Source organism: Colletotrichum fructicola (genome assembly GCF_000319635.2).
Source record: "Colletotrichum fructicola Nara gc5 chromosome Unknown KSG_Nara_v1_contig09, whole genome shotgun sequence".
Classification (NCBI taxonomy): Eukaryota; Fungi; Ascomycota; class Sordariomycetes; order Glomerellales; family Glomerellaceae; genus Colletotrichum; species Colletotrichum fructicola.
The window spans coordinates 2,233,424-2,254,354 of NW_027094059.1; the positions used below are offsets into that span (position 1 = coordinate 2,233,424).

At 55.4% G+C, this 20,931-nt stretch overlaps 5 protein-coding genes across 5 annotated transcripts; 2 read left to right on the forward strand and 3 right to left on the reverse strand.

Moving 5' to 3' along the window:
• Nucleotides 1-4,197: 4,197 nt before the first annotated feature.
• CGGC5_v014899 (uncharacterized protein) lies at nucleotides 4,198-6,020 on the forward strand (the record flags this gene model as incomplete). The annotated part of the gene is made up of 2 exons (XM_066153168.1): nucleotides 4,198-5,900; nucleotides 5,966-6,020. The coding sequence occupies 2 exons, from the start codon at nucleotides 4,198-4,200 to the stop codon at nucleotides 6,018-6,020; spliced, it is 1,758 nt and encodes a 585-aa protein (XP_066007371.1).
• An 866-nt stretch (nucleotides 6,021-6,886) lies between these two features.
• On the reverse strand, nucleotides 6,887-8,605 carry CGGC5_v014900 (uncharacterized protein; the record flags this gene model as incomplete). The annotated part of the gene is made up of 3 exons (XM_032027848.1): nucleotides 6,887-7,639; nucleotides 7,699-7,777; nucleotides 7,830-8,605. 3 exons carry the CDS (start codon nucleotides 8,603-8,605, stop codon nucleotides 6,887-6,889), a joined length of 1,608 nt encoding a protein of 535 aa, XP_031875811.1.
• Nucleotides 8,606-9,244: 639 nt separating this feature from the next.
• Nucleotides 9,245-10,492, reverse strand: CGGC5_v014901 (uncharacterized protein; the record flags this gene model as incomplete). Its single annotated transcript, XM_032027850.1, has 1 exon — nucleotides 9,245-10,492. One exon carries the CDS (start codon nucleotides 10,490-10,492, stop codon nucleotides 9,245-9,247), a length of 1,248 nt encoding a protein of 415 aa, XP_031875818.1.
• Nucleotides 10,493-11,056: 564 nt separating this feature from the next.
• On the forward strand, nucleotides 11,057-11,731 carry CGGC5_v014902 (uncharacterized protein; the record flags this gene model as incomplete). Its single annotated transcript, XM_032027851.1, has 1 exon — nucleotides 11,057-11,731. One exon carries the CDS (start codon nucleotides 11,057-11,059, stop codon nucleotides 11,729-11,731), a length of 675 nt encoding a protein of 224 aa, XP_031875801.1.
• Nucleotides 11,732-18,906: 7,175 nt separating this feature from the next.
• Nucleotides 18,907-20,133, reverse strand: CGGC5_v014903 (uncharacterized protein; the record flags this gene model as incomplete). Its single annotated transcript, XM_032027852.1, has 2 exons — nucleotides 18,907-19,611; nucleotides 19,876-20,133. 2 exons carry the CDS (start codon nucleotides 20,131-20,133, stop codon nucleotides 18,907-18,909), a joined length of 963 nt encoding a protein of 320 aa, XP_031875809.1.
• Nucleotides 20,134-20,931: the final 798 nt, after the last annotated feature.

A 20,931-nucleotide genomic window follows, 5' to 3' on the forward strand; every position in this document is an offset into this window, starting at 1 on the left:
TCCTTTGGGCGAATGGTTTAGTGGTATAATACTCGCTTAGCATGTGAGTGGTCCAGGGTTCGATTCCCTGTTCGTCCAGCTCTTTGCCTGTAGAGACCCCGTAATGATGTTCTCTGGTCGTTGCGTTGTTTTTGACGTATGGTCATGGCTGTTGAAGGCCATATGAGATGGTGTGATGGGATGCTTGGTTGTGCTATGGGTTGGCACTGCTTGTAATGAAGCACCTAGAGCGGACCTCTACCGTAGAGAGGAAGTGCGAGGGCTGCTTGCGGATTTTTTATGTGTTTTGGTATTGTTATGCTACACGCTGTGGAATTGAAAAGCGAAATAACAAGCCGAATGATGTTAAGAATGTCGAGAGCCTGACGTCGATGGCCCAGCTGCTACAACTGAAGACTGACTTGCTCCCTCGGCCTAGCTTTCGTCTTGCTGTTGTATTCTATGTTCTCCGGGTATTGACATTTGTGTGTTGATTATGCATGCATATACCTGCGACTCTTGAACTGGCGAGAGTGACATCTGCTTTCAGTGGCTAAGCACTCATGAAATTCTACTTCATCATACTATTTGCGGGCATTTCTGGTGCTGAAGACGTCCCAAGGCATTCTCGTTGCAGATCTGCCAATTTTTGTGGCTGCCATCGATATGTCTCAGCCACGAGGCAGAAATCTGGGCTTACGTGTGTGGCAAGAACACGACCAAGGGTGTACTGTCTTTCACAAAGTGTTTACTGTGGTACGCTTGTAATGACTGAGTACTTTACTTGTCCAACGTAGAGGTGTCCACACGTCATCACATCTCTCTCAGTGGCACTCACGATGGTGTCACCGTGTCATTGGTGTGCATCAACGTATTAAATAGAAGTCGCGACTCGCAATGTCCGGGTTTTAACTCAGTTCTTTCAGCATTAGAGCTAAAAGTCGTCTTCGTATCAATATCTCCAACGTCATTATGTGTCTCCCGTTGCGCTCGAAAAAGCATCGTATCGAAAATTCCTCCGAGAAGCCCAACTCTGAGACTCGTCCTGCAAAGGTTCAGTACTGGGGCTCGATGCCAGGCCATAGTCATCTTGGAGGCGGAGCCCACCAGGCACAATTCTGCAATTCCATGGAAAGGAAAGGCCGCCCGGCCCCGAGTGCTTACGGAGGACCTGTGGGGTTCTAGGACGCGGTCTGAGTTCAAAGAGGAGGATCATGGGTCGCCTGCAGGAGGTTTCCGATGAGAAGAATGACAGGGTACGTCGCTGAGCTTGTTTCAATGTCTCAAATGCTGTCCTTCTCTTTCCCTGGGCAAAATGTGTCTTTCATTGCGCTCTAAGAAGCGCCACCCCAGAAACTCTTGCAGCAAGCCTCGTCCTTCCAAAACGCCGCAATGGGGCAACCTACCCATGGCCGGCTACTGTTATCCTTCCAGCAGCGGGCAGAAGACAGAGTACTCTGACTTTGACGCTCGTATCGGCAACTATGGGATGTTCAAGTCAAAGTATGTGGGATTGGTGTGATTATCTCGGAGACAAGGGTTAATATCAAGGTCATGGATTTGGAGGATCAACGGGAACTGGAGGAGATGGCGGTGGTGGTGACAGAGGGGATGGAAGTGGTGATGGAAGTGGTGATGGAAGTGGTGATGGAAGTGGTGATGGAAGTGGTGATGGAAGTGGTGATGGAAGTGGTGATGGAAGTGGTGATGGAAGTGGTGATGGAAGTGGTGATGGAGGCGGTGTAAGATGGATATTTGGGAACATGGTGTTGCTTAGATGCGAGACGCAACACCGATGCGCGTGTTTTGGATAATGGCCATAAAAATAAGCAACGTGCAATATTTCTTTTCTTAATAAAATGCGTTTGTCATTTTGCTCCGAAAACCGACATCAACAAGTTTTGTCGAGAAATGTCGTCTAATTGTAACTCAACACTGGGGCACGATGCCCGATTGTAATCATCTCTACGACGGCCGACACCGCGATGAGTACAGCAGTTGCCTTTGACGCGCAAGTCAAGGCAATGGTGGGGGGTCAACATGCCGGCGCTGTTTCGGCCGTGGCTGTACGAACAACGGACATCGCTATAAATCGTGCGAATACACAGAGTTTGGTAGACTTCAAAGCGTCTGGTAAGACTATGATGGAAAATAAGTCTTGTATTTTCGTCGAGGAAATTTGCATGAGGCCCAGGGTCCACAGGCGGGAGGCACGTAGATGGCCTACCCGGAGGGAAGAGAGGGTCTGTTATTCTGTGCCTTACTCACTCCTTCGTCTGATGTTTCCCATCCATGGAATTTGAGTTTTCCTTCACCGAGATCAGAAAAGGCACTCATCGTCCTCGTCCCCCGCATCGGCCAACTGGACCCCAAACATTACCCTCCGCCGCTCAATCAAAACATCTTTTTACCTAAAGCATTGCGGACAGTATGTCCGATACCGAGTCATAGCTCTTCAGCAACCTTAGAAAGAATCCATTACTGCATCTTCATAGTCAACATGTGCCTGCCATTACGCTTCAAGAAGCGTTTCTCCAGGAGATCTGGCGCCAGTTCGCCTCCCTCAGCGACACCATATTGGGGCTCTCTACCGAGGCCCGGCTATTACTACCCCTCGAGCGACGGCCAGGGAACAGCGTACTATGACCCCAGTGCCCAGCCTGGCGAGAGCAGAGAGGATGTTCGCGGTGCAGGCTACTACGGTGGCCATGGTTTTGGAGGAGGTGGAGGAACCACGGCCGGGAATGGGAAAAACGTCGGTGGGTACGGAGGGAGTGGCAGACTTAGACTTTCAGGGCGACAGGAAAGATATAAATAAGAAGATGTGGTAGCATGGCTCGATGGATGGTAACATCGGGGGTCTGCTGAGGACAACCTATAACGATGGTACAAACGGCACAGGATAGCAGCTGCGTATGACAAGGAGAGGCGGAAGGGCCTTGGTGCAGGTACCTAATGAACAAGAAATCATTCATTCATGAATATTATGGAAAATATTTAAATCAGCCCCCTGATGACAACATTATCAATGAAAATGATAATGCAGGAAAAGCGAAAGGTACGGCCATGGGATGGTATATTAACAGCCCCAAAAACGTGCAGACGGGGTCTGGTACGATGAACCACGGGCAAAAAGACTCATTCATCTACCGAGAGCTTGCAGTCTATGAAGAGTAGATGAAACATCTCTTGCATATAATTGGACGCCTTCGTTCGCAAAGTGTCAATCACCCAGAGCGCAGGTCCCAAACGGCCACCCACTGTGACAGTCACACCGAACATGCATGGTGACAGCCTTCTTGGCACGTCAGAGCTGCATGTACGCCACATTTCCGGATGTTCTTGCATATTACCCTGGCTTACGCTGCTGGATTTTCCTCTTTTAGTACCATGTAGCACCCTGCTTTCTACATTTGATAAGCCCCCCCCCCCCCCGGAAGAAGACGTTTGTAATGTCCTCTCCGTTTGCTGCAATGCCGGTATTCTCTCCGATGCATGTGTCTCGTGTACCGCAGCTTGTTGAGACCATGGTCGCCCTGACCTAGACTTATGTTCAGGTACGTGCTGATCCATTTGATCAAGTATATTCATTCCATCAGCCCTGTCAAAGTGGAACTGCAGCTTTTAGAGTGAGGCGATGACAGTTTGCTGGCTCCTCTAGTGTCTGACGTTATGCTAAGGGTTAGAAGACGCGACTTTTCATTCTTCAAGAGCGATGTAGATGCCGGTGCAGGTACCGCCCAAGTGCTTAAGGTACCTACGCAACTGAGCAAGTGCCGGACAGGGGTCGCAGGCTGTGCGTGGCTTGATCGAGAGAATGATTTGTTGGAATCGCTGCCTTGCTCACGGGAATTGGACGGACATCCAACGATACCGGAAGCACAGCCTCAAATAATAACATCTTATCAGATTTGATCTTATCTGCAGCTGCCCCTGTATTGTCAGTTCTATGACTCCATTTTCGCCAGGTCCATTGGGTGCAATGCCCTGTCGAGAGTGGATATCCCGAGGCAGGCTGAGCGGCGAAGCTCGCTGTACCGGTGTATGAGGACTGACAAGCAGACCACTTCTGCCAGGCATCAGTTGCCTTTTCTCTTTCGCCTTGATGGGCAGATTTTTGATAATGGTATATAGGTTACAGAAAGCAGTTTTCGAATAGAAAGGAGGATGCTCTACAAGGCAGTTGTGTGAGAAAGATCTTGCTCCAATATGCCCGCCATGGATGTTAGAAAGTCTGGCAAGTACAGCCCACCGAATCTTTCCCAATCGAGGGTCGAAGAACTCCGACTTGACGACCATGTTGTTGAAGAAACGCTCTCTGAGGACTTGCCATCTAGCCTCAGCGAGAAGAACCCACCAGAGAACGAAAGCACAGGCAACTCAAAAGGCTACGATTCACGATACTTGGGCAGCGTCAATGGGAGCTCGTCAGAGCACGGCGCCCCGGAAGCATCGGAACTGCCTCCTAATGGCAGTCCTCATACGGGTATCCCCAGCCTGCATGAGAGAGCCCGGCAATCAGTCCTCTCACCCTGGCTTTCCGACATCTACCGTCTCCTGGTCTCCATCCTTCTCCTCGCCGCTATTTACGCAGTCCTCCTTTCACAAAATCATAAGCTTCAACGAGATTGGAACATCCACATTACCCTCAACTCCATCGCCAACATTCTCTCGACATTCTTGCGAGCGTCAATCGCCACCGTCGCCGCGGAGATCATCTGCCAGACGCGCTGGACGTGGTTCTGGTCTGTCAGGTCATCAGACCCAGATCGCCGCATGTTGGACCTGCAGCACTTCACCAACGGCAGCAGAGATGCGTTTGCGGCCTTGCAGCTCGCGAAACTTGTCAAGTGGCGCAGCCCCTTGACGCTCATGGCGACCATTATCTTTGCAACATCCTTCGCGATTGGCCCTTTTGTTCAGCAGGCCATCAAGACCGTCGAGCGTTCTGTGCCGGAGGCCGAGAAGCCTGCCAGTATTCCCATAGCACGGAACATCAGCGCCGAGCCTTACTTCCTTGGAGAGTCCTCCGTTGTGCTGAAGGCTAGTACCGTCAACGCCTTACAAGCTGCTCTGTTGAATCCCAGTGGTATCAAAATCGTGCCAAATTGTCCCACTGGTAACTGCACTTTTACTGGGTTGAACTCGGGCGTGGCAATTGCTTTAATTGGGGAGATCACACATGCCTCTGCTGGAATATGTGCGGAGTGCACCGACGTCAGCGCTTTAATTGCAGCAACATTCGATGAGTCGACTAAGAACCTGTCTTTGCCTAACGGCATGGAACTCTCTCTATCTCAAGGGTATGAAACGGAAATGATCTTCCGACCGGGCGACCTCTCGTGGGCCGCCGGCGTTATGTCGGAAAATGCGCGCTCCCTCGCCGGTCTGGCGCTGTCCAACACAACAGTCCTTGCCGTAGAGAAAGCGAGCAGCGATGGGCACAATAAGTCTACTGCCGACTCCTTGGCTTTGTCGTGCTCGTTCTACGCGTGCTTGCGCAGCTACTCCGGCATGGTTCAGGGGACGGAGTTGAGGGAGGAACTTCTGTCCCAGGTTCCCATGCGCAAACCTGTTTCCAATGATACTACAGGTTATTCCGCTCCTCTTTCGCCCTGTTTGGAAGATGGTAGAAACTTCACCGCGGAAGCTATCGCGGAGGGCCGCGACCTGACCTCGTCATGGGCTCCCCAGAAATGCTTCTACGGCATCTCAACGGTCCTCGCGACCAGACTCGGACCATTCTTAGATGATACGTACAACGCGACATGCCTTTGGTGCGAAGACCAGCTCTGGCTTTCGGAAATTTGGAGCATGGCCGACCGGTTCACGGAGCTTTCTACCGCCCTGACTAACCAGTTCCGACTAGGACTAGGCGATCCTGCCGGATCTCAGGCAAAAGTCGATGGCCAAGCCCTTCAGTATGTTGCATTTTTTGTCATTGACACGGACTGGCTCATTCTTCCTACTTTATTGTTGGCTCTAGAGGCAATACTACTAGGGTTGATTGTTGCGAGAAGCTGGAAGCTAAGAAGCGGTGAGAGCGTATGGAAAAGCAGCGTGCTGCCGTTGATATACTACACTGATCGGTTCAGGGGAGACGAAAGTCATGAATTGAGTGAGCAGCAGGCATTGATGAGTACGAAAGAGATGGAAGATGGAGCCCGAAACACTCGCGTGAAGTTTTCTCGGGTTCGCGAGGAGGAAAGCAAGAGCTTTCGACGGATTATTAGATAACATTGCGATCGATCGATGGTCCGGGATGCTCCAGGAAGACGGAGTCTGCCCCGCAACTCCGGCTCCGAGCGGGCACGGGCCTGCCGCGGTCCGGCCTTCATCTACGGACTTTAAAAGACTCGTAGAGTTATCCTCCCAGAATTATCCCATTTGATTGAATAGTCTGAACTAAATAAATGCCATCTTTTGAATTGTGCCCATCCCACCAAAGGAGCGAATTACGCCCAGATTGCCGTACATGCTCTACCCCCCGACACCCCTGCACCGGCCCCATGCAGATCAGGGTCCAGAAACCCTCCTGCATCCACCACAGCCCACGCAACGCAACATGAGCATCATTCCCGGAACTTCCAGCATCTTAGTTCACCAGCAACTGTCAAGCGCCGATGGTTTAGTGGTAAAATTCTCCGTTGCCATCCAGCAGCGTCGGGGAGCCGGGGGTTCGATTCCCCCTCGGCGCAATCTTTTGCTCCGGGCGTCAAACGGCCCGTAGTCCTGTCTCTTTTTTGGTACGGGAGGATCAAGGAGATTGAGTAAACAGTGATGAAATATGAATGAATGCTATGTGTAACCCGCTTGGCGACCGGCTGATTAGAGAGACAGAAAGAGAGACATGTATGGTACAAGAGGTGCAAAGGAATGACCACAACCTGAGGTTCGACGACACACCTTACGACCTCCCAGACGGCGCACTCGAACTCGACCTCCGCCTCTGGGTCCCTGGCCTCGCGTCGCCATTCACCCTCCCGTTCTGCTGCCCCTTCGCCATCGCCTGCGACGCCGCAATCACAACCGTCTGGTCCGACCACAGCCCGACGCCGGGGTGTATCACATTGATCGTGTCCTCACTCTCCTCCATGACGACCTGCGGAAACAGCGTCGCACACACGTCCCCGGGGCCGCCCGCCGCCAGCTTCGACCGCGCGCCGTACTCGTCCCACATCCGCGGCCGCTGGCCCTCGTCAATCTCCTCGATATCCTCGTCCTCGAGGTCTTCGCACAGGACGAGCTGCTTGGAGCGCTGCAGCTCGGCCCACATCTTGACGCCGGCCTCGAAGAAGCGCGTGAGGCGCTGCTGGAGGGGCAGGTACTTTGTCGCGGGGACGAAGGCGCACAGCTCGCGGTAGACCTCGTCTTTCGCCTGGGCGGCGACGGCTTTCGCGGAGTCGTTGCGGTCGCAGGCGGCGAGGATCTGGCAGCGGAAGATGGTGGCGCGCTGGACGTCCTCGGAGAGGTACTCGAGCACGTCGGCGCCGGCGTGGTGGATGTCCTGCGGGAGGAAGAAGGGCTGGAAGATATGGGAGCGGAGGAACTTTGCGATGACGGCTTGGGCGACAAGGCAGCGCAGGTCCGGGGTCGAGCCGGACTTGGGAATGGGGACGCGTCTGAGGTAGTCGAGCTGGTGGGGGAGGGAGACGGTGTTCTGGTAAATGTTAGTCTTGTGATGGTTAGAGTTGGCGGGGTAGAGGGGTGGGGGCTTACAAGTGAATTATCTGGTTCTTTGAAGAACTCGGTTACCAGGCCTCGGGATTCTTCGGCGAATGCGTCTATTTCGCGGCGGCTGTGTGTCTATTAGCTCTTTGTCCATCGATCATCATCGCGGTTTGACTTACAATCTGGCAAGCTCCCGGTCCTCGTAGTCGTGCAAGAGGTTGACCCCAACGTCCTTGTGCAGTTGGCGGAGTTCGCCGTCTAAGACGGTGAGTTCCGCTTCCCGCTGTTGAAGATCTGCCGCCAGAAGCGTCTTTTCTCTCGCCATCCTCTCCTTCTCGTCCGTCAGGGACTCGATCTGAGACGACGACTTTTCCGACAGCTGCTGCAGCTCCGCGACCCTCTGCCTCGCGGCCTCGGCTTCTTCCTCCTTCTTTTGAAGATCTTGCTGCGCATCCGCGAGCTTCTGGCCGGTGGCGGTGTTCTCGGCCTTTGTCTGGTTGTGGACGCCGACCCTCTCCTCGAAGCCTTCGATGAGCACACGGCGGGCCTCCTTTTCGGTGTCGAGCTCAGCCTTGAGCTGGTTGACTTTGGTGTCTGTCTCCTCCTGGATGAGTCTGACCTTGGTCTCTGCCTCTTCCTGGATTAATCGGACCTTCTCGTCGGCCTCTTTCTTAGTGAGCTCCACCTCCTGGTCCTTGGCAGCCAACGCGTCGTCCCTGTCCTTCTTGACGGCGTCGATCTCTTCGTTCTTCTCCTCGACTTCCATCCGTAACCTCTTTTCGCTCTCCATGAGCTTCTCGAGGTCGGGAAGGCCGCCGAGTTCCCTCTCCATGTTGTTTGCGGAAGAGACCATGTTGCGGATGGCTTCCAAGAGCTTCGAGCCCTTGAAGGCCCCTTTGCCATTGCCGTTGATCATGCCGTTGGTGGCGGGCTTTGTCTTGGATTCTGCTGCCATCTTTGCGAGGGGTTCGGGGAAAGGTGCGTGATCAGAACAGTCTTCCTTTGATCGCACAGAGTTCCAAGAGAGGACATTATATGCCCTGGCTTCACAGCGAGACCGAGCCCAACGCCGTTACCAAAGAATTCGTTTCATTGGCAGCCTCGAACGTATGTTGGCCCGGGTCACATCTCATGATTTGCCAATGTCGGAGGCCGACTGAGCGGATGGTGTGTTGTTCGCATGTGGTGGCGGCTCATTCGTCGAGCTCGCCTCGTTGGGTTTTCCGTCCAGTCGAGAACGGGTTCGGTTCGCCTCCTCGGGCATGGTCGCGCTACATCCGGGCTGCACGTCTGTCTGGTGCGGGGTGGCCGGGACCGTAGCCGCCGGCGAGGCTGCGGGGCGCGACCGAGAACGGTTGGAGAAGACGGCGCATCGGAAGATGTAAGAGTCGCTGGAAATAGCAGTTGTGGCAGGACGGGATATCTTGTCGGGTAGCAATGGGCACACGACTGTCGACAGTCGCGTCAACCCAGTCCTCTTGTCAAGCGCCAAAAGGCGCGCGCGGGGGAGAGGAACGTTGGGCAGACGCGGACGTGTCAGATTTAGGCGATTGCCCAACCGTGCCCGAACGCCGATAACCGACTGCCCGCAAGTCTAGACGTAGCCATCAGGAAGCATCCGTCTCCTGTTCTCAAAGAGATACAAGAAGATCTCCTGTGGCTCCCCGCCCAACATTGGCAGTGGCATCGCGGCCTTTTCCGTAACCGCCCAACCATCGTTCTTGACCAGTTCCCACAGTCGATCTTCGTCAGCGTGGCGGACCTTCATCGCCACCAACACTCGAGTGACAACTGGTCTATCTTCGGCCATTGCGTTGTTTTGCTTGTGAATAGCTGACCAAGTATCAATCAGAGAAGGCAGCGCATCGGCGTTGTAGGTGCAGTCGCTCAAGACGATCAGATCCCAGTGCGTGTCTTCGACAAGTGGCCCGAACGAGCCGTCTCGGCCTTCATCCCAGTCAAGCTCTTCGAACTGCGGCTCAGTGTGATTGCTTCTCGACAGTTCAATGTTGGACAGAACTCGCTCCTCGGCTTCGGAGAGGTCCGTGATCACAAGTCGACCCTTTCTCGATATAGTCTCCCGGCCCAGCATACGAGCAAGTCCGAGACCAAAGATACCGACGCCACACCCAAGCTCGAGGATATTGACGGGTTTGTTGCCGAACAAGAGAGACTTGAGGGTTCTCATGCCCAAAGGATGGCCTGCAGCCGTGCCAGAGTCGCCGTTGCAGAGCAGCCATAGCCGCGAGACGACCATCATGCCAGCATCCCAGACGTGACGCGCGATGCTCTCGCCGATGTCCTCCTCGACCACGATGTACGGATGGTGCTCACTCCCGAGCCGCAGGCGACGGAAACAGGTCGTCGGCGCACCGGGGGAATCCCCATATGCTTTGTAGCCCTGGGTCGGAACGTCCACATTCGCCCAGAGAGGCACAATCTTCCCCTCCTCGCCGTTGAACCCAGTCATCGCGACATCCGCCGCCGTCTCCGCAGATAACCCGGATCCAGCTGCAATATAGACCCTCAAGGGAGTCTCGCCGGAAGGAAGGTTCCGCTCAGGCTTCAGGTGCTGAGCCGGGAAGTCTGCCTTCAGAACCCGCATGCCAGACGTCCACTGCAGCGTCTTCTCTCCCGCAAGAGTCATCGGGGCCGGCTTCTGCTTAGCACTGCGAGGGTTCTCCCAGCCGAGGGCGACCTTGATCTTGACTGGCTCATCGTGAGCGAGGAACGAGTCGCCCAGATCGGTGGTGACGGTGAGCACTAGGTTCAGAGACCAGGGGTTCTTCTTGCCCTCCTGAAAGGTGAGCTTCGGGGCTCGGAGGAGCCGTATGTAATGCATTGGGCTTGTTCAGTCAACTTTTCGTGTTCCCGCTCTGGGCGTGGTGCATGAAGTCTTGTTGACGATACAGTGAAAACACAGTGGAAAACTCGAGGCCGGCTTAGTCATGCACCCGAGACTGTCAAAGTCCCACAAAATCACCTTGAGGTGCTCATCTCAGCGGCCTTGCAATTCTCAACACCATCTTTCCTCCCTCGACAACTCCTTTACACGCCGTGAACGTATGCCGCAACAGCGCAACGATGAGGCCGATCCAGTGATCCCTCAGGTCCACCACTGCCGGCCTGGAAGTACCTCAAACCGGAGGTCGCCGCGACCGGACGCAATGGAGAACAGCCCGCGCTACGGACGCCTCCGATAGCAGGAGGTCGGCGCCACTTCTACGCCGTGATAAGCATCACGGCGATAAAAACCACCGGCCAATCCACCTCACGATTTCCCCGCCCAAGGGGTTTTCCAGGCCAAGACAAACTGCCTCAGGTTGACCTTTACAAACAGCACTAGGTGCCAACACATCTCGTCCACCCTAACTACCTAGCTTCAAACCAGCGAACACCAAGCACCATGGCCGACGAACCTCCCCCCCCACGCGACCCCAAGACCCTCCTCTCCGCCCTCCTAACCCTGACCGAAGCGCGCATCGTGCCCCTAACACAACGCGGCGTCTCGTCCGGCAGTAAGCTCTTCGGCGCCGCCATCCTCTCCTCGCAAACCCTCGAGCCCTACACCGTCGCGACCAACGACGAACGCACCTCCCCGCTGCTGCACGGCGAGATCAACTGCATCCAGCAGTTCTTCACAACCACCCACCCGGACCCGGCCACGCGCCCGTCGCCGCGGACCGACTGCCTCTTCTTCGCGACCCACGAGCCCTGCTCCCTCTGCCTCAGCGGCATCACCTGGTCCGGCTTTCGTGAGGTGTACTACCTCTTCACCTACGAGGACAGCCGCGACCTGTTCGCGATCCCGCACGACATCAACATCCTGCAGGAGGTGTTCCGCGTGCGCGCCGAGGGCGAGGGCGACGAGGCGCTCGCGCGGCGGGAGCTGTACAACCGCACCAACAAGTTCTTCACGGCGCGGAGCGTGGCGGACCTGGTGAGGGAGCTGCCCGACGAGGGGGAGCGGGCGCACTGGACGGGCGAGGTGGAGCGTGTCAAGGGGCTGTATAACGCGTTGAGTGACACGTACCAGGAGGGGAAGAAGGCCGGCGCGGAGAGCTCGAGCGTATGGAAGTGAGAAAGTGTGCGGCTGGCTTATTCGTCAATGGCTGCGTTGGCAGGCTTATTTTGGAGCGGCGAGGTCGGCGGAGGCTGGGAATCGGCGCCGGTGACGCGCCGGTGACTCCAGCGGTTTGATGGCCGGCGAGGCGGCTATTTTAGCCTGCGCTTTGCGTCTATGCTGGCGGAGGCTGGCGTCTGTAGTCGCGATCTAAAGATAATGCCAGCACGACATCTTTCTAGCTTGGTTCTGCGACACTATGCCGTTTCCCATGAACACCCCAAGATTCGCCTGTATAGCAATTCTCCGAGTGTCAAAAGTCTGATGTTGACCCTTTTCGGGTCGCCGAGCAGAGACCTGCCTCTGTCGTGGCCCGGAAGGAACACTGCTGCAGAGATCAACATCGCATATAGCCCCCGGTGGCGGGGATTCCGTACGCTCAGCCGGCCAAGAAGGCAGCGAGCGACGCGCAGAGTCCGAACCAGTAAGCACCTAGTTTACGTGTACTGAACCCCGAAGCTGGCATGCGGATGCGGCCGGTGAGCCAAACTCAACGCACTGTGCTGAAGAACCGGCGAGTTGTGAGGGCAGCGGATATGCATGGCGGGGTAAGCAAGGTCAGCACAGCGAACTGAATAGCGAGGTGTGGTTTGTATGTGTTTCTCTCGTCCATTCGTCCCCATCGTGAGCGAGGTACATGACGAGGTACTTTGCTCCTCCACGCCCCTCCCTTAACGAGGTGCATCCGCCAGCCGTTGATTGGCCCGAGTCGGGGGGATGGAGGGGGAAGAGCATCTTGGCCGTTTTCCCATGTGGGTTCTCTTGCGTGCAGAACAAGCGTCGCTCGGCGTGGAGCGCACGTTGTGCCCGCCGCGGTTGCGGTTACGGGGTGCGCCCGGGTCGATGGATTTGCCCGCCGCATCTGTACCATACCATACCAATTTCCCTTTTTAACGAGTGGCATCGTCGTGGTCGGATCGGTCGGGAATGGCGCCTCGTCCCGAAGCTGAGGCGCGTTGGTTTGGATGAGCCACCGTACAAAGCCACCTTTGCTGGGTATGACGAGCTGATGAACTGTTTCCTCAGCCCGCCCGTCAAGGAAATGTCACCACTGCTGCTGCAGTGCGAGTATCTCAAATGTAGCCAATCTGCAGACTGCGGCCTGGGTAGGTAATGAACTCCACGGGACACAGACGGACGAGGGGGGGCTCCGCCGTCGCACAGCACCTCATGCTCGAGGGCGGGCATATCTAGGGCAGAGGGCTTTTCTGGAGGAAGGTCTCCGGAGGCTGCCAATAGCATGCGCACCCGTCGTCGCTTCGTTTGTTGTCGTTGTTGGTCATCATCTTCCCCTCTCGGGTCTCGTCTCAGCAGCTAGCTACCCCTCTCTTCGTTGCATGCAGCAGCATCCGTGGCATCCCGGGCGGACAGGGAAGAAACGACGCAGCAGCCCACCGGCCGGCCAGACAAACAAACGCGGAGCGACAGGCGCGGGGACAGCGGCAAAAAGCCCTATCACGCGCTCCGTGAGTCCATTCCACAGACTGGTCACTCAGTCCACGGTGGACGGTCTTTTTCTGGATGTTTCGTATGACCATGGTGGTGAGGACAGGGACTTGGTTCGGGATCACTGCGGCGCGGCCACGGCGGCTGTCGAAGGAGGCATGGCAAGCAGGGAAGCGTTGGCAATGTGGCCTGGTGCTCGTGGTGGTGTGCGGGTGACGACGCTGGGTGGACGCTGAGGAAAGGTGACCTTCACAAGATTGGACTGACAACTGACAGTTCGCGGGGTGGTCGAGTTGAGTTGAACGTGAACCCCTCCCACTGGGAACGGGCCGACACAGCACCTGGCAACACGGGAACCGTCTAATGCCTGGGCTGGGTTCAGGGTTGGAGTTGGTGAAGACGGCACAGCTACGGCTGGACAGGGCCCTGGGCGTGTGCATCTGAGAAACAGTCAAGTCACCTCAACCCGTCCGGGAATGCGCACGGGGGTTGCAGCGCAGTGGAAAATGACGCAAGGACAGACTGCCTGCGATGGGCTGGCACTGGCAGCACAGGACAGGGCCCAAAAATACCGTCGTGCGTTGGTGATGGTGCTGTGCTGTGCCGCTGCTGCATGCTGTTCTCTTCTGCCTGCCGTGGGTTACTACGTCCTGGTTCGTTTGCATGCTGCCTGGCTGCAGTCATTCCAACTCTTTTTCTGGAAGCCAGTAAACCTCTGCTTCCTAGATTGGCTTTGGGTATCAGCAGTGAGTAACACGGCAGCCGTGTTCCTGCGGTGCGAGGCGAGAGTGAGGTGAGAAGGCAGAAGAACCCCCGGCGGGTGGTCAGCTTACAGAGCCGAGCATGGTGGTGTTAGGGGCTGAGCTGCGAGACAACCCGATGGTGGTATTCCTGCCTCCAGGATGAGACTCCATTGTCTGTTTTGGGGGAGGGACATGGGGGTTGCCGTTGCATCTCCAGGTTGCGATGGCGGCTGGAGCCAGGCACCGAATTCTGTGTTGGTTGCTGAAGAAATGGAAAGGAAGGGATCCATGGCCATGATGTCAGCTGCTGTTTGACATGAACAGGAAACCAACCTGGCTGGAGGGGTTCTGAGTCCCGACGACGAACGAGAGGTTGGTTCCCTGTTTCCCCTCTTTCACCCCTCACTGGGTTCCGATCCATATCCACACCTTCTGCTTGAATCACCAACGCGTGCAGGAGGTCCTGTAGTCAAACGTATTTCCAGATTAGGAGTTCACTGCGATTTTTACCTGGCCAAAGGGCACAGCAAGGCTTTGCTGCCGAGACGGGAGAGATCTTGACGGGCTCGGGTTTGACCTGCATTCCCGCGAAAAGTGCAAAAGTCAGCCCCCTCATGTTTGTTCACTGCGATCTTCGTTTACACATAGAACATAGCGGTAGCCCAACGAGACCACAGACAGCCAGCCGGCCTTGTATTGCCCTGCACTGCTGTAAATTCGAATCACCAACCAGTGGCTTATGGTTTCCTACAGATCGCAACAGTCGTCACGATGGGAACCTCCACGCATCAATGTCGTGCCTCCGAAGGCCAATGGCGAGGTGCAAAAGAAGCTTGTGACACAGTTGTCAATTGCTACTTTTGGACTTCACTGCGATTTCAGCCCATCCCGAATGCATAACAAGCCTTTGCATCCGAGGTGGAAAGGAAAGATCTGGTTGGCCTCATGCGTTCAACCTGCATTCCCACCCAACAAGGAAAAAGTTGCACTTTCATCTCTTCACTGCGAACTTAACCCACGCCGAGAGAGTTGTGGGCTTTGGTTCTCGAGTTGAGAGCCGTTGGGGATCCCGAGTTCTCCATTCGGAAATCACTGCAATTTTAACCTATCCCAAGGGCTGAGCTTGTTCATGTCACCGAGACGGAAGAAATTGTCTGTGAGAAGTCGAATGATAAGTCACTTGAGTGCATGCGATTTCATCCAACCGAGATGTTCTGCCAACTTCATCATAGGGAGAAATGCCGCGGGCACTCTGACTGCTCAGATGACTCTTTCGCCGTTGAAGGGAGTTGTCAAACATTCAAGGGACCTCAACCAACACATCAGCCCCCATCACCAGCGGGAGGAGCGGCATCCTTCAAAATCCAAACCGATCGTCGTCCAAGACACGGCATCTCACCTCAAAGACAGGCCGTCACGCATCCAACATCCCACAGCCTCTGCCTCGTAAGGCTGCCACAGCCCCCGTTCCCTCGTCCGGTGCTCCGTCCAATCTGGCCCCCAATCGCAGCCCGTCACATCGCAACACAAGATGCTCACAACTCTCACAACGCCCCTCCATCACGGAAACCCAATCACCACATTGCAAGCCACGGTAGCACCAACCGCAGCCTGCTGCTGCTGCTCGGAAGTACCTTGCACTTTCAGGCCTTAGGTTCGCATTTAGGAATCCCGTGCTGAGACATGCGGGCTTACCTGCGGCAACTGTAGCCTACCTTGCCTGCCACTCAACCCCAAAGACACAGAGCCAGAAGAAAACGTGGGTGAGCCCCCCGGACTGCCGCTGCAGGTCATGGCGGCCGTTGATTGGCGACCTTAGCGCTGACCCAAGGACGCCATGCCCGTGCATCACCACCAACACCGCTCACCCTTACGACTGACTCCCTCGGAATACCATCTCCAACCAGGTCCGGCCCTCGAGTGCCAGTCAGACAAACCACACCCCTTTCCCCAGCCTTGCGATATTTTTCTTCTTCCTCGTCGCGATGCAGCCACACTCAACTCGCCCAGAAGCCAAACGGCGCACCCAAATTCAATCTACCCGCTCATCCGCCCGCAGCGCCGCCTCCATCCCAGGCTCGTCACACCGAAGCCCCCGGTCAGGACCTGGACGAGTGCTCCCACACCAAGACACCAACCAACTTCTGTCCTTCCGTCTTCTAATTGAGCAATGGTTTTCCATCACAAGGCTACCTTCCTCTGTTTAGCAGCACGTTTGTCAAACGCAGCCAACCACCCGTCTTGCGCGACAAACAGATTCACGCACTATTCCTTGTGACCACCACCAGCCAGCCTCCTCTCCGTTGCCGCCGCCGCCAGAATTAACCACAACCACCACCATCACCATCACCAACATGTGCCCCTTTTTCGTCACATCACAAGAAGACACACCGGAAAGTCCACCCGCGTAAAAAAAAGAAGCCACACCTAACCACTCGCGGTAGCACAACCGTCCGCCGCCGTTTCGTCTCGGAAGCCATCATCCACCCCAATTCACACATCCCCAAAAGGTAACAGGGACACACGCTTCCATCAGCCGAGCCTCAACAAAGATGAGATCTGAGAATTACCCTCTCTCCCTCCCTTTCCGTCCGTCCATCCATCCATTCCCAGCCTCGTCTCATCACACAGGTACGACCAAAGTCCCCTGACAAGGCACCCACGTTCTACGGCTACGCATCGACGACCACTGACTGCTGCATATGCCACCCGCCGGCCCCCTTCAAACCCTGCCATCCCAAAACGCAAAACCAACGCACGCACGCACACTTGCCAACGGCCGCGGGCGAACGGGCAGAGAGCAAACAAACTTTCTTCCATCTGAACCACTGCAACCCAAAGAAACATGCAACCGTGCCAAAAGTAAACCGCTTGCTCACGTCCTGCCACCTGCTTGCTGCAAGCACACAGTCCCCCTAATTCCCCCCCCTCCCTGTCCAAAAGAAGACCCTGGACACACACACGATTTCACCTCACTCAAAAAAAACGAAGAAAAGCCGTTTCTCCCAAGCCCGTGCATGCAAGGGAGAAGAAATCATGGCATCACCCGGCAAGCTCAGACGCGCCGGCAAGAATGCGGCTGATGTCTACCTGACCTGCCTCACCTCAGCCCGGGCGCCGGTCGAGTCAGGACCAAGACAAGACACCAGAACGACACCCCCCAAAACATAATCTCAAACTGGCTATTCTTCTTCCTCTCCAGTGAATCATGTCTCGCAGCCTGAAAGATGCCCACTGCCCAAAGAAGCCCGCCCCCATCCGAGGGAGTGAGAGCAGCCTCGTTGGGGTTCAAGACCAGGACTTGACTAAAAATGTCTCTGACTATCATGTAAGAGAAGGAAAAGGTTTCAAGTTGGCCCAGCCACGAACAGCCCATGTGAAATGTGTCAAAAAAGCGATGGAAAAGCAGAAGGAAACGATTTGTGCTTCATTAGTAGTCTATCTGAACTGTTTGACTGAAACATCCGACCAGTCAGTCGCGAGAGGCTCCCGTCGCAAAACATTCGTCCTCCTCCCTCCTCACGCTTCTCCTTGCGACGCGCAAACCGCCGTCGCCGCCTATCCCGCGCCCGACTATCCGCATCTTCCGCCATTGCCTTTGCAGTCGCGCACGGCGACGCTCGGAAATACACATTTACAAATCCATCCTCGTGATGTCCCGCCGCGCCGAGGGTTCGCATGAAATCCGCTCCCAAGGGTCCCCTGAACCCGACCCCCTCGCCTAAAGCTGCGTATGACCTCATTCTGGCATATCCAACGCCGGGCCCCCCGCGCGAACGCGAACGCCGCACGGCCGCTCCCCGGTAGGCCCCGCTGTCCGCGATCCGTCCACGGGTTCGTGAGGTGCTCGCTTCGCCAAAAAGCCCACGTGGATCGTGACTGATGATGACGTTTTCCCCGACCGGGGTCAACGGTCAATGCTTCACATTAGCGAGACGAGGGTCATGATGGCCTCATGCGAGGACCGCACATTTCTTCACATGGGGCACAATGGTATGACGAAACATTTTGAATGATACTGTGTCAGGTTTCTCAACTATCTCGCGGCTCCTCTCCCACCCAACGAGCCAAAGTAGCAAAAGGAAGGGGTATCTTATGCCAGCACTCTCCTCCGGTCTTCCTGCTCAAAATAAGAAAAGAAAATTGTCGACTCTTGCCAATGAATGGAGTCGCAAAAACTCGGGTAGTAAAGCGATGCGCCTCCAGCGCGGCCTGCTGCTGCTTCTGCTCTGCTAACAATAAAACAAATAATTCTCAGAATCCTCGCGTGTCCCTGTCCGTCTAATAAAAAACAAATCGTGCTTTCGACCCCCCGGTAAATATTACATGTTGCTGTTCGTGTGCCTGATAAACAACGCAGCAAATAACAAAAAGTACTTCTCAAACTTTGAGCGCAGCGCTATCCCATGACTGGACCGTGGTCGCAGTCGCCCGTAAAATAAAATTCTCATGGTCGCAATCGAAAGCATGCTTTTGATGTTCCATCCCAAACACAGGTGCCCATGGTGTCATAGGCCGTGCGTGTTCGCGTAGTTCGTTCTCGTTCCGTCCCGTCGTTCGTCGACTCGGGAATCCAGCGTCGAGTGATCCGTAGGTATCTTGGGTATCGAAAGAAGAAAAGATCCTTGGTATGTATCCCCGATGCAATAACAGCTCGCGCCGTATTATGTTTATGGTGATAAGAGAGAAAGTCCAAATCCCTGGTGCGTAGATAGAGATGGAAAAGGAAATTCCCTGGGAAAATGAGATCCGGAAAACAAATTCCTAATCATACAATCGGCAACTCCCTCCGTGGGTTCGATATTGGTTTTTTTTGGTGTTTTCTGTGTGGTATGTGTGGCTCCATGTGTCCATGTGGGTAGTCCGGGTGTCCAGTGGAAGAATCCGTCCAGGAATGAGACAATAGACATTAAGAGACCAGGCAGAGTGTCCAAGCGGAGGTTTCTAAGCCGTGGGGTTGCGGAGGATCTCCTCACAGTTGGCATCGAATCTCAGGTTGAAAAGACGGACGCCCTGCATGAAACGCTCGGTCTTGTCAAGCTCGCGCTCACGGCCGAAGAGAGTCTCGACGAACTCGACACCGGCGTTCTTGCCGAGGGAAGCACCCTTCTTGTTAGCCTTGAGCATGGGAGTCTCGCAAGTCTTGAGGAGCTTGCGGAGCTTGTCAGTCAGGCGCTCGCCCGAGTCAATGAAGTCATCGAGGATCTCCTTGTTCTCAGTGCTGCGGACGCGGTCAACAGTCTCATCCGCACGCTTGATCTTGCCTGCGAGCTGGATAAGAAGGAGCCAGAGCTCACCAGCCATGTCGGAGATGGGAGTGGCAGGGCCGTGGTGGAAGACAGTCCAGTCGTAGATCCACTTGCCAAGGGAGTTGGAGTCGAAGACACTGCCCAACAGGAGGATTGGCTCCTCAGTGGGATCCCAGTTCTTGAGCGAGTAACCAGGGGGGATCTTGTGCCTCTTGGCATCAGCATCGGTGGCCTGGCGAACGGGCGTGGGCTTCTTCTGCTGGGATGTGGGGCGGGTGGTAGAGGGTCTCTGCGGGACATTCGCCGAGGAGCGGCGGGCATGGGTGTTGGCCGGGGAGGGACGCGAGCGGGAAGAAGACTCGTAGGGGATGGCATCGCGCTCAATGTAAGTGAATCCGCCCTGCTTGGGATAGTGGTAATCAGTGGGATATCCTCGAGCGGCGTCTTCATAGAAATATGTGTCTTGAATAGAGTGTCTCTTGTTCCTCGACCGCGACTGTGCCGGCAAGACGTAGGTGCGTCCATCCATCTCGAAGAACTCGTCCTCGTCGGATTCGCCAAGGGGCGTGGAGGCCCGGACATAGACAAAGGAAGTTCGGCGCTCGCGCTTTGGTTGCGACGGAGTGGCCCATGAATGCTTGCGCGAATGATGACCACTACTCACATTTGCCGTGGCATAATGGCCATCGCTCGTGTACCGCGGCGAAGCCGTCGGGGGACGAGGACTGTACTCGCTGAAGCCGGAGCTGGCGTTGCGGAAGTGGGCGCGGGTCGCCGGTCTCTGGGGAGTGGCGCCAGAGTAGTAGTAGGATGCGTGACCCCTCGGAGAGGGAGTGGGAGTTGCCGACTGGAATCGTTCCCGGGAGTAGTAGTACTCCTCGCCGGGAGTGGAACCGGGGTAGGGTGATGTGTAGTTGGCCATGATGTCTGGTGTTGGCCTGTCTCTTGCGACGTCTGTTCGGTAGCGTCCAAAGTTCTTCGTCTCAAATCTTCAGCGTCTCCTGCTGCGTCGTCCTCTTGCTAACTCTTGAAGTCGTTTCCTCCAAAATTCGGTTGGTGTGATGCGGATGTCTGATTCCAGGGCCAGGTGTCGCGCCGGTGTCGAGGCACGAAAGAAGGTGAAGCAAGTCACCTTGGTATGCGATCGGATGATAGAGGAGAGGGAAATTGTCTTCTGTGACCGAACATGACCAGGTTGTATAACTGCTTCGGGTTACCCTCGATGACCAAGGATAGGATCCAGATTACCGAGCGGAGCGAGAATTTTCTCGGTCTCGGTAGAGCGTGGTAGAAGGTGCTGGTTGCTTCGGAGGCTTGCCAGCAAATCAAACGATGACGTTGATGTAGGACTGGAGTTGGGTTGAGGCTGAATGATCAAAGATTGAAGTGATTGGCAAAAGCCAAAAATGTGAGAAGAGAGGAGAAGGCCTAAGAGGATGGTGAGGGTGCGGCCTATTTAATTATTCCCACGCAGGTTTTGTGTGTGAGGAGAAGGGTGAGAGGAGTCCACCGTCGACCCAAGGGGGGTGGTGCTCGTGGTGGAACTGGAAGGGGGACAAGGGGGTGTGGTGTGGACTTTGCTAAGGTAGCGGCGGAGCCCAGGGAAGTTGCTCCCTAGAACCTTGCTGCAGGACAGGACAGGGGTGGCAGGAGTGGCTGGCTCTAGCGTGCGAGGACACGGAACCTGGCCCCAATTTAGGCCCCTCCACTCTGGGATTTT